The sequence below is a fragment of the Argentina silus genome (assembly GCF_951799395.1).
Source record: "Argentina silus genome assembly, chromosome: 1".
Classification (NCBI taxonomy): domain Eukaryota; kingdom Metazoa; phylum Chordata; class Actinopteri; order Argentiniformes; family Argentinidae; genus Argentina; species Argentina silus.
The window spans coordinates 19,703,545-19,722,725 of NC_139655.1; the positions used below are offsets into that span (position 1 = coordinate 19,703,545).

General features: G+C 43.2%; 2 protein-coding genes across 2 annotated transcripts; one reads left to right on the forward strand and one right to left on the reverse strand.

Moving 5' to 3' along the window:
- Positions 1–1,233: 1,233 nt before the first annotated feature.
- man2b2 (mannosidase, alpha, class 2B, member 2) lies at positions 1,234–8,897 on the reverse strand. Its single transcript, XM_083679339.1, has 19 exons — positions 8,693–8,897; positions 8,412–8,558; positions 8,056–8,161; positions 7,724–7,896; positions 7,475–7,590; positions 7,126–7,303; positions 6,618–6,816; positions 6,353–6,543; positions 6,002–6,176; positions 5,035–5,171; positions 4,610–4,887; positions 4,281–4,472; positions 3,936–4,179; positions 3,659–3,769; positions 3,382–3,574; positions 2,958–3,104; positions 2,667–2,779; positions 2,451–2,565; positions 1,234–2,238 (listed from the first exon to the last, which is right to left on the reverse strand). The coding sequence occupies exons 1-19, from the start codon at positions 8,861–8,863 to the stop codon at positions 2,141–2,143; spliced, it is 3,084 nt and encodes a 1,027-aa protein (XP_083535465.1). The 5' UTR covers positions 8,864–8,897; the 3' UTR covers positions 1,234–2,140.
- Positions 8,898–9,077: 180 nt separating this feature from the next.
- smim20 (small integral membrane protein 20) lies at positions 9,078–11,400 on the forward strand. Its single transcript, XM_083669318.1, has 3 exons — positions 9,078–9,242; positions 9,588–9,644; positions 10,187–11,400. The coding sequence occupies exons 1-3, from the start codon at positions 9,134–9,136 to the stop codon at positions 10,222–10,224; spliced, it is 204 nt and encodes a 67-aa protein (XP_083525444.1). The 5' UTR covers positions 9,078–9,133; the 3' UTR covers positions 10,225–11,400.
- The last annotated feature ends 7,781 nt before the right edge of the window (positions 11,401–19,181 follow it).

Below are 19,181 nucleotides of genomic sequence, written 5' to 3' on the forward strand. Positions count from 1 at the left end.
AGTGGCATGTCATGTGCACAGTGTCCCCAACTGTGGCCTGGATATTAACAGGGGACTGAGTGACCATAAGATTGGTCCCTGAGGTTTGCCTGTATTGGAGGTCAGCCATACCAATGTTGAATCCTACAGGAAGTAAGTTATACAATGATAGAGTTCATGTAAATAAATATATGGTAATCTAGCAGAATTGGGTGTGTGATGCAAGCAAGGAGAGGGCATAACTCTGACAAATTGTTTCTTGTTAAAATAGAGTCAGGGTGGTAGCATCCACTTCTTTCTTACTACCTGAAACTAACAATGCAATAACAAGTCAAAATGGGTCTATCAATTACCTGCATACACTACATATCAGAACAAATGAGAATATTCAAAATTACAAAAGTAAAAAATAAATCTATATCATTCTGATACTGACATTTCCCTTGATCATGGCAGAACTAAAACACCACAAAAAGTACTATGGTAACAGGTAAAGACATATCTAAGAATAGACATATGTTTGTGCCGATGATCTAATTGTTTCGGCATATCTTACCAGACCAAAAGAGGGTCAAGACAAATGTCATAAGATGCATCTCAAGCAAAGTAGTTCGGATACAATGTATATCCTTACATAAATAGATACGTATCTCTTGTCTTCACCTCAACCGCTCTGGAAACTGACGCATGCTCAGTTTTTTTTTAGCCATCAACATGGTTGGCGTCACTTGAAATAACGACTGAATGTGTCTAAAATGTTCAAACATAAGAATGGCTTCCCTTCCTAAATAAAAATGTTGAAGTGCTGAACCGGACATTCATCAAATACATAAAAGGACAGGCCATCAGATAGCTTGCCTTGGAGACAGTGGCCCAGTTTGATTACTTTAATTGCACTCCCCATCATTGGGGTACTGATCTGACATGACATGACAAGGAAACCATTGCTAACACTTATTAAGCAAGAGAGAAAGGATGCTGATGTTGAAAGTATTCAAACAAGGTGTGTGAGTGAAAACCATTCTACAAATGTTTTGGTTGGTCCAATCAAGGATCATTCTTAAGTGTATGTTTTCCACTGAAAATAATACATTCTCAAAGGTGTGGTAGATATCACTCCGTGGAATAGTCCTCTTCTGTGAGGCCAACAACAGCAAGTAGCTATTGTGGTGGAAGTCTAGGATTTACCACTCTGTACTTCAGCTCTTCGGAGGTAAGAATCAAGAAACAAGTCCTGAGTAGCCACAATATCTGAGTCCGGTATTTATTGCTTGCAAACAAGAGACAAGAGCGTAACAGCAGCCCAGCGTAGATCCGGGGTCCGTTCAGCACAAGTCTGAAGAGACGATTATCAGGGTTGTCTTTTATACAGTTTAAACATAATGGTAGGCGCCGCCAAGGCTATTGGCTGATGGGCTTGTGTTTACGTGAGAGAGGGCGGGAGAGAATGAACAATGGGGAGACTTTCTTACTGATCAATCGGCGCTTTCTTACTGATCAATCGGCGTTCAACATTTCACACCTATCGGCAAGATATGTCTGTTCCCCCATTACTGCGCTCCCCCACCACTCCCTCCGAAATCACCGCTGTTCATATGGTAAATCATACAGTGCTTCTCAGAACAATGGCTATAGAACTTTAGAGGTGTGGCAAGAGAAAATGTAATCACAGTAGTTACACAAGTTGTATCAGTCATATGAAAGTGTATAACCTGAAAATAGTTCTATCAATGTATTTTCCATAACACTATGCAGTCTTGTATGGACCCTTCGTGAGATCTCACTCACAAACAGGAAGTGTCTCACCAACACACTTGAGATAAGCTTACTCAATTCATTTTTAATGGGGTTTGTTCTGCATTTCAGTTGTCACTTCTCTTTGAGACAACAACTACAGAGACCTTTTCAAGACCTTTAAACTCACAGGGTCTCTGGAAACTTAGTGTTGAAATACCTTTATTATCGAATCAGAAGACTTACTACTTACTACTGTACCAGTCTGTACAAAACAAATCAAATGTCTCTTAGATCTGTATAGCAGTTGACAAAAACACATTGGCAAATTATATATATTTTTTCATTTAGCAAGAACTTAATCTGCAGCCTCACAAAGCCTTTAGTTATCTTCACAGAAGACAGATGGGAGATTGAGTGTCACAGTCTAGTTCTTGATGTTGAAGTAAATGAAGAAGGTCCTGATCTCTTTGGGCGATATGGTCACATTGAAATCTCTCATGCCAACGCACGACTTTGGGACCTCTGAAACAGACAAACAAAAATAAATGCACAACTAACAATGTGAAGACCATGAAATATGGTAATAATCAAGAACCACATTAGAGAGAGCATTGATCAATAGTTGTTGATTCCTAAAAGCACACCGATGACTTCTTTTCACTTTAACAAAATTAATTTCTTTCAGATGCAATATGCATGCAAGTTTAACTGAAACTGGCCACAAAGCCTCTCACCCTTTTCTGGGTCCTCTGTTGTCCACTTCCACCTCTTGAGGTCTGAGATATCCCAGGTTCCTGTGAGAGAACGCTCCTCCACCGCTCTCACTTCACCCATGCCATGCAGAACCTCCTGTTTATGTAGGTAATGGACATTTAAATGCAGGTGTAAAGGAGGAAATAAAGTATCATTACTAGTATTTGTTGTATTCATCCGCCAGTAGTTTGAGTTACCTTCAGGTTTATGTTGGCAGGCTGGGACAGAACTGGGTCTTCTCCCTCCTCATACAGGTGCATGATCCTCAACAGGACCCGATCATAGTCTGGTTCTGAACGCAACCCTTTACCTGGGCACAAAGCACAGACTCTAAGTTACAATCCTTAAACAGATCTGTACCCCGCTGTGTTCCTCAGTCCAATATATAGGTGTCTAGTTTCCTCAAAAGCACAACACAATACAACAACACCAATGGCAAGACAAAAATACGATGGCTTACAGTAGAGATGCAGTAGCCAGTGGCCTACCTGTCTCTACGTTCTGGAGGTGCAGGGTGTGGTTGGAGCTGTAGGCCCATCCCGGGACACTCAGGGTGAGCAGGTGGAGGTTCTTGGGCAGGACCACAGGCCGTGCCGGAGATCCACCCCGAGGATCCTTCTCATTCCATGGCTTCTCTAGAGGGGGCAGAACAGCACACTGTGGGAATCTACTGACACACGTGTCACATGTCCTTATACGGTTTAGATCACTAACGAGACAGGAAACATACTAATATTGAAATGGGTTGATCATTATCCTTAAAACTACAAGAGACGATAGCTAGCATTTCTTAATTTTTCCTTTCCTGTCTTAGGAATTTTCATAGAGAAATAACTGTTTCTCACTAGAGTAGCTCAGTATGAAAAGTATTTGTCACACCTATCATACTGAGAGGAGAGAGGACTGACTCACGTGGCTGGTCTATGAGCATTACTACAGGTCTGTGCTGCAGCTCTAGCGCTTCCCTCTGGTAGAGAGAGGACGTGGCGGTCAGGGAGCCCAGCATCATCCACAGAATAGGCCTCACCAAGGAGCTGTCATTCAGGGTCAGGTTATAACCCAGGTTCCACTCCTGATTGTTCCACAGACGCCTGTGGAGCATCACCTGGGACAAACATTGGGTCAGTGTGTGTGAGTAAATATGAAAGTTGATAGGGAATGTATGTGTGTGTGTGTGTGTGTGTGTTACCTCTAGCTGTCCCTGACACTGGCTGGACACTCCATGGGCTCTCTCACTGAGGAGGACCAGCCTGCTATATTCATCCTCAATGTAAGCTGTCCGTACCATTGGGTAGTAGTTCTGCAATGGTCACAAACACAGGAAAACAATAGGATCACTATTCATTTTGAGCCAGGATAGAACCATATTACTTTTTTTTTTTTATCAAGCATAGCAAGAAATATAACATTCAACAACAAACAAAAACACACTTATCTCATAGATACAATGTCATAATCATTCTTACTCTAGCAATGGTGTTATTGGCAAACACCCTGTAAGTTCTCTTCATCATCTGGTAGCCGTTGTCATCACTGAATATGGTCCTGTTGTTCTTCAGACTGGTCGTGGTCCGAAGGACAGCCTCTCTGTTCATCACCAGGGGGCCCAGTGAATAGCTCTGCTCCAACCTGTTGCACGGCAGTCTGTCCTGGAAGCCCTCTGGTATTCTGGTGATGACTGAGTAGGAGTAGTCCTCATCTGCTTCCTCCCTGCACACATGAATGAGAATAGGGGGGGGGTAACAAGTAACAAGGAAGGGGGGGGGGGGGGTAACAAGTAACCCCAAAGACAGAGAGGTTGCTATTCCTACCTGTAGAAGTACTGCCGGATCTCAGAAACAATCTTCCCGGGGACAATCTCCATTTTGACAGCCTTGTAGGCCCGCAAGGCTGAACCATTAGCAGTGAAGATGTAGTTGTCAGAGATGGGCCCTGCCTCTTTGTCTCCGTTGGCATGGTACTCCCAGAAGTCCTGGCTCATCCTCACTGTTCTCTGCTTCTGCCTGTCAGGTCACAGAAAGTCACAGAATGTCACAGAATGAATCTATGACCATGTAAATAATTAGGGTTAGTTATTCTGTATATGCAGTTAACTTGGCAAGTTAGTTTTTAAGAATAAGTAGTGATGGATCAACATTACATGTCAGTGATGCTGTGCAGTAGGTTTGTATTCTGATCAAACATGATCTTATAACACTTATTCAGAACAGGCAAGAGCCTCCTTCCTGTCTTCATCCAGTATTCAACACTCCTTCTCTGGAACATCACCTCCTTAGCCACATGGGTCATGATGCACTTAGGCCCTACATGGCACTGCTTCTCAGAGAATCTGATTAGGTACTTCCTGTACTGGAGACCACCCAGTTCCACCACAATGAAAAGGTCATAGGTGCTGTTAGATTCAGCTGACCTCTGGATCTGTTGGAGGAAGAGAATAAACCAGTTTTTTTTTTTTGGGGGGGGGGGGGGGGGGGTCATAGCACTACAGATAAATGGAAGGATTTTATTAAGCACAAGGGGGCTCACATCTTTGAAAAATAAAATTCTAACTCTAACGTAGACTACCTGTGCAGGAGCAGGCCGTCCGTCGTCGTCAAATACGGTTGCCATGGGGAAGGCTACTGTGACGTTGATGAAGGTGGTGATGTTCCATGCCAGGGGGTTGTATACCATGACATGCTGTTCCAGGTCCTGGTGGGCACCTGCCATTAGATTATCAAAATGATTGATCGGTCAATCTCCTAGTTAGTTGACAAAGCTGTACAGCAATGCTATAGTACATTTTACATTTATGGCATTTAGCAGACGCCTTTATCCAAAGCGACTTACAACAAATACATTTGTTTAAGTAAGTGAATCATCTATCCAACAGTCATCATAAGACAAAGTAATCAATGCTCACACCAGGGGCCATTGGCAGTCGTAATGCCAGAAGGCATTTTTAAAAATGTTTTATTATTATTATTATTTTAAATTATTTATTAACAGGAGAGAACTTGTACAGGGAAGTGGGGGTGAAGAGGTCACAAGGTTAGGGGTTGGGGTTAGTACAGGGGGGGTAGTGGGGGTGAAGAGGTCTTTAGAAAGGACTGTTAAGATGTAGCCTGAAGAGATGGGTTTTCAATCTACGGCGGAAGATCGGTATTGACTCTGCAGTCCTGACAGTGGTGGGAAACTCATTCCACCAGCGGGGCACCAGGACAGTGAAAAGCCGTGACCGAGTGGCACAGCCGCTGCATCCACATAGAGGCGGCGATGCAAGGCGGGCAGCCTTAAGTGGAAGAGCGGAGTGATCGTGCAGGGGTTTGGGGGCTAACCATTGCTTGCAAGTATGGAGGGTCTTGAATCTGATGCAAGCTGCTACCGGGAGCCGGAGGAGGGGCGTGACATGGGAGAATTTGGGGAGGTTGAACACCAGACGAGCGGCAGCGTTCTGGATGAGCTGCAGAGGTCTGATGGCGGAAGCGGGGAGTCCGGCCAAGAGTGCGTTGCAGTAGTCAAGCAATTGCACAGGTTGATCCATACACTTTACCTTTGCTCCTTGAATCTCGTCTGTAGAGGGGGCCAGAGGTACCAAGGGACTGGGGAAGTAAGAAGAGGGCGGCCACTAACTCGTCCACTCCCATCATAGCCTGGGTCAGGTGCTGAACATACATGTCAGCCACCTTAGGAGACTCTGTCCCAGTGATGCCATCATGGTGCTGCACCTGCAGACAATAAGGGGTAAAACATGGAGAAAAATAAAGCTTTTACATTTCAACTTCTGACATTATATTATAGAAGCCTCTGTTTGTATATGTGGCCAAATAGGAAAAAAAATATATATATCAGGATTCAAATCAGAGAAAGGACATTTATATCAGTGAGTATCTTGATCAGGCACCTCTGAGACAGCCCAGCGGAGGGCCCTCAGCTTCTCCAGGGCCCAGTCTTTCGGGACATATCCGTCAGGGAAGCTGACACGGTAGCGGGTGAAGAGAGTGTCTGCAGAGTGTAACTGGGAACTGGCCCTTTTCGCCACCCCCTTCAGAACATTCCGGGAGGCATAGAACCCAGTCCATGCTTGGAACGGTTCTGGAACAAGAACATAACTCTTAGAACAGTGGCAAATTGAAACAGTTTGGGGCAGTGACACATTGAACACCCACCAGTGGAGTAAGGAAGGAAGTCCTGACTTCCCCTCACCTCCCAGGTGAGATTTGATTGGTGGACTGCTTGGAAGTACTCGCTGAGAGTGGCATACTGGATAGTCACTCCAAACTCTTTGCTGTTCTGGTTGATGTAGTCCACTAAGGGGTCCATGTTCATGAACTGCATTGATGAGTTGTAGAACTGCTTGTCACAGCCCTGTGATGTCAAATAAACAGGAAAATAGAATATCAGTCAATGGAAAAGATACATCAAATATCTAGGGTGCATCACAACACTCCAAGTAATACACCCCCACCGTTTCCTTCTCCCTCTGTCTTGTTTTACTGGCCTAGCTATGTTTTTTTCAATGTTTTATTTTTTCCCCTTCGTACCGTTCACTTGCTTTATTAAAATCGTCTTTGGGTCTTAGAAAAGCACTATATACATTTTATGTATCATTATTGCCATTGCAATTGACCTCTAGAAAAGAAGAAGGTATGAGAAAGAGGTTGTGCCTAGACTCACCCAGGGCCAGAGCACATGGTTAGTCCTGAACCAGGTTGCCCTCTGCTGGATGTTTTCCACCATGGTCTGGGCATAGTAGTGTATCGTATCCTTGGTGACAGGCAGGCTCATGTTGGGGTAGATTCCATCTTTAGGGGGGTCAGGGAAAAGGGCCACTCCATTCCAATAGAAACCAGAGCTAAGAAAGAACAACCGATCAGAGAGTAGTTGTCATGTTGAGAGTGAAATTCAGTTGGTGCTAAGCAATGCTTTCTAAATGCAGTAAGTAGGGTATGCTATAAGAGCTAACTTATGGAAAATGGTGGGTGAGGGGGACAGTTGTTTTGGGTAGGAGAGGGGTGGAGGATACCTGTTTGAGAATGGCAGGTAAGAGGGGGTGCAGTAGCTGAACTGGTCCATGGTGTGGGTGAATATCTCCTGATGGTCTTTCAATGAGGGCGAGCCTCTCCATACAAACTGCAGCCTCTGGTCAAAACACACAGACATTTGATACTACAGACAAGATGCTGCATAAAAGGCATTGACAATGTTCTTGGCTCCTTGTCTTGTCATAAAACTGTGACTTGTCCAGTGGCAGTAGAAGAGGTGTTGATCGTACCTTGCTCTTCTGCATGCCATCTTTAAGGTCATAGTCAATACGTGAGATAAGATGGGCATCAAACCCTGCCAGGGCGAAGAGGACAGGGGTAGTGGCAGAGGCTCCAAAAGGGTCGACATGCCACGAAAACCGGGGCCGGACTCCAAATGTCTCATACAGGAAGCCATGTCCCTCTGCAATGTCAGTGTGTGTGTGTGTGTGTGTGTGTGTGTTTGTTACATACATTACATTACAATACATGTTGCTAAGGGTTTATCAATTTATCAAGGGTACTGGGTGAAGGAAGCCCAGACAAAAAGACAGCCAAACAAATTGCTGTAAAACCACTTTACCTGTCAACTGCAGTATCTCATCATCTAGATCTGTCACAGCTTCATCATGCATCACTTGGCCCCCAATTATGAACTCAAGTCGACCCTCCTTTAGTAGCTGTTGGACCTGGTGGGCAAGATAGATCAATACATTATTTAGCATTCTTGCAATAGCTTGCCGAATCAAGATTCATATTGTGACACTGCCTTAATTGCCATAGCCTATAGTGGGGGGCTGGGGGCATAATAGTTGCAACTGCAAACCCTGAGACCTCACACAAAAATACAGACGAAAACAGAAAACCACACCGCTGCACTCTATCGGGCATAACAAAATAAGATGAGTAGTGAGTGTGACACCTCGGGGTTGCAGTTACCTGTTTCTTATGCTTCTCAGTGGCCACAGAATCCCACCACATGCGGAAGAACTCCTGCTCCACCGCGATGAATTTGCGCTGTTTGACCCGTGTCAGCTCCTCTGTCACGCTCGAGTACACGTTTGCTGCATAGGCATGCATGCTCTCCTGTGAAGTACATTCATGTGTACATTCAGTGTAACGCAAATTGTGACAGTATTGAACTAATATATACTATATGTAATATATATACTAATATAATATAATATAATATATACTGAATTTTCGACCAATTTACAAACCTGGATTGTGTACACCCAGCCAACATCCATGTGACTGTGAGGGACGACAAACGTCTGAATTAGGCTTGGTCCATTTTTGTCCGTATATGAGACTGTGAAGCATAAATAGAGTGCACAAATTGTGAAAAGTCTCATATCTAAAGTGCAAGCAAAAAAAAAAGACCTTAACATACTCTTGAACTAGGATGCTAATGGTTACTTCCTTATTATTGTTTTGCTGTTTCACGTGACAGAGTGGGGGCCGCTCCTAAAGGTATGGAGTGGCAGAAAGATCAAACGCATGAGATGCTGCGCAACACAATCAACGAATGTAAGCAGCGCAGAACCCTGTAGATCTTGAACGTATTCAATTTCTAGTGTTCATTTCGTCATTGGTGAACTTCACCCTGGAAGACATTCAGCGCCACACACTGTACATTTGGAGGTGAATACACAACAAACATGTCAAGAAACAGGAGAATAACTTTGATATTCGGAGGTTTTATAACAGCTGTTGCTGCTGCATTCTATCCTATATTTTTCCATCCCCTCACGCACTCAGCGGATTACAGTAAGTACTTCAGTAATGAAAGCTCACACTTCGCGTCCGTTTCTAATAGTTACACAGTGACAAATGTGACCACAGACAACATGATGCCATCATGATTCGGATGTATCATAACAGTAGCTACATGTAGCCCGTAGTGCTAAAGCTCTGGCAACATAACTCACAATGTTACAATGTAACTGAAAGCCTCTGTGTTTTACTGTCTGCCTACCAACTGCAGTTATGAGGTGTAATGAAAATGCAGTAAACTGTAATATTTAGACGCAATTATGCAATTGAATTCCAGTTATACTGCATTATGAATTTACAGTAGGCTATTTGTAAAAACTGTGTATTTTGTCTCTGCAGAACAAGTCCAGAGGGAAAACAGAGCCGGCATCAATCAAGCAGATGTGCAACCAGTTGGTAAGACTCGTATTAATAAGCCCGAATGGACAGCTGTTTATTATGCGGAGGTATACTATTATACCTTATTAAGTCCATGAGCTGGAGTTCTTGAGCACTCAGGGAGCAATAACTCGGTGGAGCAAAGGATCGTGTCATTTAACCTTTAGCCAAGCCTTTAGCTGCTAACTCATTACACTTTTTCCCATTCAATTAATCAGTGGTCCTCTCCTACTTTTCTCTCTATATTCAGTCTTGTTTCCCTATGCAATTTCATTTGTTAGTTTGTACGTTTGTACCTCCCTTTGTATCTTGTGTGCCCCTTAGAAACCACAACATACAATCCTTATCGTCCATATCTTCCCCTCAATAACCTTCAACAATTCCTAATGTAGTTATACATATTGTTAATGGGATCCACTGCGTCATCAATTCTCCTTTACGGCATTGTGACCGATGTACCCATAGTCTCATTATCAAGCCTCTGAATCAGCCCAAATCAAACCTTTTCAATCATGCTATATTGCTTCATAATCATTGTGATATTTGTTTTCTGCCAATAGGTGTAAAAGTATGGTCAGATCCTTACAAGTCGAAATGATGACCACAGACTGACGCTGTTATGGAAGACATATGCTGATGAAGACTGTTCATTTTCCTGATGAAAATCCAGTTTTGCTGAAGATGATGATAAATATCATTTGACGTGTGCGTGTGAAAGAATGTTTGCACGAGTGAGTGTTTGGACGAATGATTGGGTGTGGTGAGTGGACGCTTTCTTTATCCTGTGAATAAAGTTTAAGGCCCTTAGAATTGCTAACCCTAACCCTGCTCCATATGTTTTGAGTAAATTAAATGAAACACCTGAAATTGCTTATACATTGTAACTTTGGTCATGTTGGATGTCAATGCATAAGACTACACGTCCACGGGGTGGCACTATTTGCTCATGAGTTACACTTGCAGAGAAGAGGTTTTGTGTGTATGCTCAGTGGACCTATGTTATTACGACCTCAACAGAGAAAACCACAAAAGATTAAGTTTATACACTCCATATGCATTACATGATGATTGGAAGCCTTGAGACTAAGATGTATGGTCCTCATCATCATGCATAACATTATCTATGAGGTCTCTCACAACAAATCCCCAAACTGTCAAAATAGTGTTACAGTGTCACCCTGTGTTGCCGTGTGAGATTTCATTGATGTAGGCCGAACATTACCATCCATGCATCGTTCATCATAGCAGAATCATTTAGAAAAATAAATCAGAGAGAGGAGTATTGGAAAAATAAAGGGATTTTTTTTTTTTTTGTCATTTCAAAGCCGTATATCTAAAGCCTTGCCAGCAAACCCAACTACCACAGCTAACAGTCACCCTCCCTCTCAACCCCTAATCAACAAACTCCATTGTTTATGAGATGTTGTTATTGTTTGCCCCGTTAAGAAACAAAGAAAACTCAAGAGCCCAGCTGCGCAGGGACTTCCAAAGTAAAAAGCGGAAAAAGGGAAAACGAAAAGCAGAAATTCCTCTCATTCCCCGCTGGTGTTTTCCAGATTCCTCAAACGACAGATCCTCGAGTGTGTGAGTGAAGTAAGCCACCAAAGGGAAATTAGACTGTACAGCAAGAGGAAGAGAACCACATTCTTGAGGGAACGCGTCACAGACACAATGAACAGATCAAAAATAAATAATCCTGTTTCTAGGCTAAACAAGTAGGCAGCAGGTATTGTAGCCTACCACTTTTAGTCTACCCTAATAAATCAGTCCTTGTTACGGAAGCCTGTCTCTTCCTTGATAGAGGATAGGGGTCCTTGACTCTCTAATTACACAATGCATCTCAATGACAAATGGCAAAGCACTCCTCTGCATCTGCCAGTAGTAGAATAGGCCTATATCATGCTTTTATGGTTTCATATGTTGTCTTGTCCTATGTGTAGCATCTCTGTCCTATTCAACTGAATATGTAGATCAACACCCATCACCATACAGACTTCTCAATAGGGTCATAACCCTCTATAAACCAACAACAGTCCTTCATTGTGTCTCCCCAACAGTTTTAGCACCACAGTATCTCTAAGCAATCAAACTATCACACAACTCACCCTTACCTCGTGATGCCTGTTCAGAATCCAATGCTAACTCTTATTTTGACAATTTTTAAGCGCACTGGTAACTGGCCACAGTTCTCCAGTAATTGCTATGGGAACAGAGGTTGACAGACAAGCAGCAGGGTTTTAGAAACAGCAGGAATGATTTAGGAAGGGGAGGAGCTGGATGTAATATACTGCTTAACTTCTAACGCAAACTATGTCATGCGTGGAGATGAATTGAGAGACGTAAATGAGTAGATACACAAGGTAATTAGAATGTAAACAAACAGCAAGAACTGTAAGAGCTATTAAAGTGCCTCCCCTATGTGCACTAAATCAATAATTAAAGACAGAGAGAGCTTTGAGGCATGTTTATTGTTGCTGAAGTTTTTCAAATCAAATTTAGGATGACTTTTATAGCTCTTGTGCGACTGCTTTCCTGTCACTGTGTTGGATCCAAAAGGCGTATTATGGGATGCATGTATCCTTGTTTAGGTCATTAGTACCAACAATTGTGTTGACATGTTCATGTCTCTCTCTCTCTCTCTCTCTCTCTCTCTCCCTCTCTCTCTCTCTCTCTCTCTCTCTCTCTCTCTCTATCTATCTATCTATCTAAAAAAACACACACACACACACACAGACTCTCTCACTCTCTATCTTCTCCCACTGACAATTAAGCAGGGCCTAAATTCCTCATCCTCGTCAGTATTTCTTCCCCTCAAAAACAATGTACTCTAGCACTAGCCGCATTCTTGGGTAACCAGGCTAAATGCTGTGGAAATAGATAGCGTAAGTATTTAGCAACGTCTGGAAAAAGCACATCCCAGCAGGCAGTTGAACAGTGCTAGTGACAGTGTGGTCTAGGGTGAGCTAACGTTACTGAATCTCACTGACTGCCCAGAGAGAATAGCATCTTTGAACACAGAAACCCAGTATCCACTCAAACATAAACAAAATTGTTGGACTTACTGGAAGACCATCATCGTGTGTGTGCTTGTTTTGAACCATGTTCAAATATGCCCACTGCAAAACGTAATTGTGGTCAGTATTGGGTTGCTTTTCTACTGCTGAATTGTAGCGGTATTGTTCCTCAGTTTGTGATGTTGTATTTGTTTATTTCAGAAAAGCTTTAATTGAAGCGGTGTGCATGGTCTGAGAGCGTTGAAATATGAATGGCCTTCTAGTTGTTGCTTGTTAATGTTTTGGGGTCTTTTTGAAATAATTAAACACATACAATGTTACTGAGCTCTCTCTCTCTCTCTGTGTGTGTGTGTGTGTGTGTGTGTGTGTGTGTGTGTGTGTGTGTGTGTGTGTGTGTGTGGGTGCAGGTGGGTCTTTCACTCTCTCAACAGCTGACCTCGTAAGTGCTGACCTGTTTTCAAGTGTGTGTAAGTGTGACACACACAACAGCAATAACAGTCCTTACAGAAGGAACCATTCTCCTTTTCACACTGGTCGTCAAAAGCAAACAAATGTGCTGGGCAGTATAAGGGGAAAGACTCAACAACTCCTTACACATGTAAAACAGCATCTCGGCCTGTGTACTGTATGGCCTGCTCTATTTTCTATAGAGGCTTCAGCTTAGAAAGGAAGGCTCCTTAAAGAAAGCTGAGGGCATGTTTAAGGCTTGACTGTATAGGCCTATTCTACAGATTGAGAGGGAGGGAGCCTCACATGCTAGGCTTTAGTCTCTTCACACAGCTGGTGAATGGGATTAATTGGGAGGTGAAGGAGGCGTTTAGGGGTCTAGAATGCTCTCTATAATGCATACAAATATCTCTTACCTGGCCTGAATACAAACACAGATACACTGCAGAAACAACTTATTATTTATTTTTTGTTTTGATAATGATAGGGGTAAAAGAGTTCTGTTTCTAAATCTTCCCAGAGCATTGCTGTTTTAAAAGGTACCAAGTCTTTGCCTCTATTTCTTTTCAGTAACATATCATCTCATTAGAACATAGCTAATTGAATCCTTATTGTCTTTAATCCAAAATAACACAGAATTACAGTAGTGCTGCATCAGACTGTGCATAGCTTGGCTGTCAATCAAACTGTTTTGCAGAGTTTTGTTTTATACAGTTCAATTATAACCTTTTTATCCATCATACATTTAACAGTGGGAAGACTGTTGACTTGGGCCACCCCCATTGTCAAGGGGGCCAGAGCTAGGCACTCATGCCATTCTTGAAGCATTTCAATAGAGAAAAGAAAAGAGAAGTGATTTACTGGCCACATTAATACTTGACACTTTCATTTTGTGAAAATAATTCCACGTCCTATCAAAGTGATCCCACACATTAAATACTGTGGAAAGCTCATATAATCACTTTTATATGACTTTTTATTCATATTTCCTGGCACTGCCTTTTTTCCTAGGTCGCAGGAACTAAATAAAAATAAACAGCAAAGCCTCCCGACGACCCTTAAAAACTGTATTTTAGTGAGCTCCACAGAAAGGCACTTACATTTATGAAACATGGATTTAACAACACATTTGTACATTTAATGAAGGAGGAATGTGATATAATGAATAAGCCTAACATTGTGATCTACTTCAATACATTTGGATGTTTTGTGATTGAACAGTTTGTTTGAATTGAACTAAACTTGTCAGTGATTCAGAGAGCATAAGACACCTCTTTTTCAAAGCTCTATATCCACTGTATCCTATTATTAGTGGTTAGTACAGAGAATTGGCTTATTCAATAACTCAAACTGTCTTTTTACGTAGAACTGACAAAAATGAAACAATTTAATGAATGTTCAATATTGATGATCAATCATCATGAATCATGTATGGTATCTATTTCTAACAAAGCCACACATGCACACACACACACACACACACACACACACACACACACACACACACACACACACACACACACACATTTTTGTTTCTCGTGGGTTTTCATTAGAGCCCTGTGGATGACAGCAGAATATATGACTTGGCCAGGACTGAGGATTCTGGAAAGTAATGGAATTTTGGAACTGTTGACGGAACACAGGCTGTCCGCTCTTGGCTGCCCCGATGAGGAATCCTTCTCATTGTGCATACGAATGTACTGGCCACAGCCTTGGAGGAATGAACTCTGACACCACAATGGGTTTAGGACATCCACAGAGACATGACCTAGCACACTGATATATTGGCATCATACAACTGTACTCACATTGTCTTGGAGTAGAATTATGCTGATGAAGTAGCCCCTAGTTACAGATTGTTGCCCCACCACCCCTAGTCTTTGGACAACTACAGTAGTTGATGACATACAAAGTTATAGCATGTAGCAGATGTGCATTCAAAGGATTACAGTATTAAAGTCAAGGTGATTCACCTTCATTGTCAAAATGTATCATTAAACCATTATTGAGATATTTTTAACATAAGCCCATATCATACTACCATAGCAGAAGAGGACTTCTCCTACAGGATGGAAGTGAAATATTGCACCTGAGCTTCAAGCCGTCCTCCCTCAGGCTCTGCGCCTACTCTGTGGGGCTTGTGGTCTCTCTTCTCATCCCCCCCTTCCTCCTTCTCCATTCAGAGAAACACTAACCACATGTTTCTCTGTGGAATCCCAGACGGGCACCGTCCCAGACCAGAGTATAGCTACTCTTCCCCCTGGCATCACTGAAATTACCCTGTAATTAGACAGGGGCTTGGATGGTGGATGTTGGACAGGGCCTTTGTTTGAGAAGATGGTGTGTGGAGGGGGGTTGGAATGATGGTATGATGTCACTGCTGGTTTGGTATGGAACGTGGCCGCCTGCGGTGGTGGTGCCGGTGTTGTATTTGGGCTCTGTGGGTTGTGTGCATTGATAGATGATATCATGTAGAGATGGAGGGATGGCGAACATCAGCGAACAGGAGCACAGTGGGGGTTGTGTGTGTGTGTGTGTGTGTGTGTGTGTGTGTGTGTGTGTGTGTGTGTGTGTGTGTGTGTGTGTGTATGTGTGTGTGTGTGTGTGTGAGAGAGAGAGAGAGAGAGAGAGAGAGAAAGAGAGAGAGAGAGAGAGAGAGAGAGAGAGAGAGAGAGAGAGAGAGAGAGAGAGAATGGAAAACCATGAAACTGTTTTAAATCTTATCTTTGTGTTAATGTTTCTTTCTAGTTATGGTTCAATGCATCATTTGGACCGAGGCAGAGGTATCAAATAGTGTGGTTTGTATTGGATGAGAGGAGAGGTTTATAGGAAAATGATCTTGTGCTTGTGGGCTTTGGCATTTATTTGTATGCATACTGCATAATGGTGTCTTGTCCACTTCACATGTTTGGAATGGATGTTTGTATATCTATTCAATGTCGTTGCACAATATAAGATGTCTGTTGACAATGCTCTGAAGGATTATTTGCAATACCACATACATGCTGTACACAGTATATTATGCACTACTCCAATAGCACTGAGTAAAATGTATTACAATAAATTAAATGAGTAAGTTGGTTTCTGCATGGTATGAATGCATATATTTGCATGCATATATGTAATCTAGTTTATACACAATACTGTATAGTGTGACATCTACAGTATCGTCTAATTACATTTGTATGCCACTGTGCTTGCTTTGTTACTGGCTATTGTGAGAAATGAGGACTTGTTATGTACTTAGAATCAAATTCCACAAATTTGTTGCAAAATTTACAATCATTGCCTTCAATAATGTTTGTATGAAACAAGCTTGATGTGAGTGAAGCTACAATAACAGAGATTAAGTGGACTTGAGTAATCTCGCAAAGTTTTTGAGGAGAGGGCCTTTGCCCAAGTAAACTCGGCCGAAAACGGAGGAATTGCGCTCTGGAACGTCGCAGTGTAACCGGAGCATTGTTTTGGGAATAGCCTGAGGGAACAGAGCTATGTTTTCCAAAGTCTTTATCTCCTGTGATACGTTAGCAAGATTTGCTGAGGGACGGCGATGGTTCCTGACAGAGGAGGGGGGGTTAGTGGATGTCGGACTTACAAGAACGGTTAAGTCAGGAAAACAAGTTGAGGGAAACCCTATACCTCTCTCTGGCACCAACACAGACATTCTCTTTCACACACACACACACACACACACACACACACACACACACACACACACACACACACACACACACACACACACACACACACACACACACACACCCATGTCTTGTCTCTCTATGGGCCCTCTCTCTCTCTCTCTCTGTCTCTCTCTCTCTCTGACTGTTGAAGAGAAAGGAGAGAAGGGTAAGGGGTAATAGGAGACAGAGCTACAAGAGAACAAAAGGCACACTTGACACTTGTGCTGTTGAGGAAATGCCAATGACCTTGTTGAGAGTTCAAACATCTCTTTGCCAAACACCTCTTTTCAGTCCCACCCCCCTCCTCTTTCTCTCTGTAGCATTCTCGCTTTCATTCTCCCTTTTTATTATCCTCCCTTTTTGTTTGTTTCTCTCTCTATCGTTATGCCTCTCCCCCCAGCCCCCCTCTATCTCTTGCTCTTTCCCTTCTCCTCGCTCTCTCTTCTCTCCTCTCCTTTTCTCTTCCTCACACTTCTCTACTGCACTGCCCCCCCCCTCCCCCCCTCTCCCGTTTGCCTTGCTCAGTCTCTCACTTCCAGTGATAATGGCTAGCTGAGTGGCCCGGTGTGCCCATGAGCAGCAACAGGGTACAGTGCCTCAGGTTATGTGTGGTGGCTGGAGCTCAGGGTGATTGGCAGGGTGCCCGGACACACCTCCTGTGGCTCCCAGTGCTTTCCTGCCCACCAGCTTGGCCTAGAGCCCAGACTGACCCACACACACAGACAAGGACACAGACACAGACACAGACACACACACACACACGCACATACACATGTGTGCACTTTGCATACATTCACACTGTGCGTGCGTGTGTGGGCGCGCGCGCGCGCGTTTATGCATGCATGTGTGCAAGCATGCGTGTGTGTGTACATGTGTGTGTGTGTGTGTGTGTGTGTGTGTGTGTGTGTGTGTGTGTGTGTGTCTGTGTGTGTGTGTCTGTGCGTCTCTCATGCAGTGCAGAGCACACAATGATTAGGCTACCAATGCTTGCTCTATACAAATTAATGTGTATATGATGCAATTTAGGATGAATAACCTGATTATACAAAATGGTTTCCTCTGTGCTACCCAATAAGACTAAACAGGAGCCAGCTCAGGAACTGGGCTTTTAACTTCATTAAGTGGAACCAGACAAAAAAGAGGGGAAAGTCAGTGTTTTATCAATGTTCTGGCAGAAGTTGGATGACCATGTCACTTTTTCCATGTTATGGTTAACTGGCCTGTGGCTCCCTCCTCCTATCTCTCCTTCTCTCTTGTGGAACGTCTCTCTCTCTCTCTCTCTCTTTCTCTCTCTCTCTCTCTCTCTCTGCCTCTCTCTCTCTCTCTCTCTCTCTCTCTCTCTCTCTCTCTCACTCACACCCTCCTCTCTCTTTACTCTCTCTGTATCTTCTCCTGCTTCCAATAAGACTTGATTTCAAACCCCACAAACAATTATTGAGATAGCCAGACAGAGTTATTCAGAAAGGAGAAGCAGTTAACATCACAAATCCATTCCACAGATGATGTGGATAAACGTGCTGCTTTTCTAAGAGGCCCAGACTGTTCTCTGACACTTGGATGCCAGTCCCTGTGGTTTTGACCAATGAGGTCACTCTCTGAAAGAACAACCATTACATCATCGTTGGCCCATCACTGGTCTCACCCAATCACAGTTGAGGAGTCAGAGGCAACCCGCAGAGAAGGAAGACAGTCTAAAAATGAAACCAAATAAAAAGGGAAAAGGGGAGGGGACTGGAATATGTTTTCATTTAAAGGTAATGGTTGTCAATGGATGAAGAGGAGAGGAGGGAGAGGTACTAGAATGGACAGGCTGTTATGGCACTGGCGTAGGTTTTCCTAGCCTTCAAACCTGAACCAGACGATCCAAGGTGTTTCTGAATGCACTCAATACACATCAAGCTAGGATTCTGAGCAGAGACAGGTTCATTGTTCGTTGTTTTGTGTCTGGAGAGCTAACAATACATTTTTTCACTCAGCCTTGTTCATACTGGTGTCACCTTCATCATCATTTTTGTTTTCTGAATTGTTTGGTTCCTTGACTCTTTTTTTTTTTTTTGCAGATGACTGACTCGATACCTTGTTGGATCTTTAAGCAAGGCCCCAGCTGAGAGCTCTCTCTCTCACACCCCCCCTCCCCTTTTCCCTCTCTCAGTTCCGTGGGGGTCATCAGCTGACATGCTGGCTGTTGTTGATGATGACACCCGCTCACTTTGAACTAACAACCCTTCACCTCTCACCTCTTCCATTCGAGTCTCCTTCTAGGAACATGATGACCTGCCATGCAGACACACACACACATACTATGTAATGGTCTTTCTCCCTACATGATTTATTACCTCTTCTCACTCTCACTTCTTATAACCACAGACCGAAAACTTGACATAAGACCTACAGTATGTAATAACACTACATGT

Excerpts from the sequence above, each read along its gene's own strand:
- man2b2 (XM_083679339.1), bottom strand. The coding sequence starts at position 8,863 with ATGTTAAGGTCTTTTTTTTTTGCTTGCACTTTAGATATGAGACTTTTC. Across the intron at positions 8,559-8,692 it reads GCTGGGTGTACACAATCCAG|GAGAGCATGCATGCCTATGC; the intron begins GTTTGTAAATTG and ends TGTACTTCACAG. Across the intron at positions 4,180-4,280 it reads ATCCGGCAGTACTTCTACAG|GGAGGAAGCAGATGAGGACT; the intron begins GTAGGAATAGCA and ends TCATGTGTGCAG.
- smim20 (XM_083669318.1), top strand. The coding sequence starts at position 9,134 with ATGTCAAGAAACAGGAGAATAACTTTGATATTCGGAGGTTTTATAACA. Across the intron at positions 9,243-9,587 it reads CACGCACTCAGCGGATTACA|AACAAGTCCAGAGGGAAAAC; the intron begins GTAAGTACTTCA and ends TTGTCTCTGCAG. Across the intron at positions 9,645-10,186 it reads AGCAGATGTGCAACCAGTTG|GTGTAAAAGTATGGTCAGAT; the intron begins GTAAGACTCGTA and ends TTCTGCCAATAG.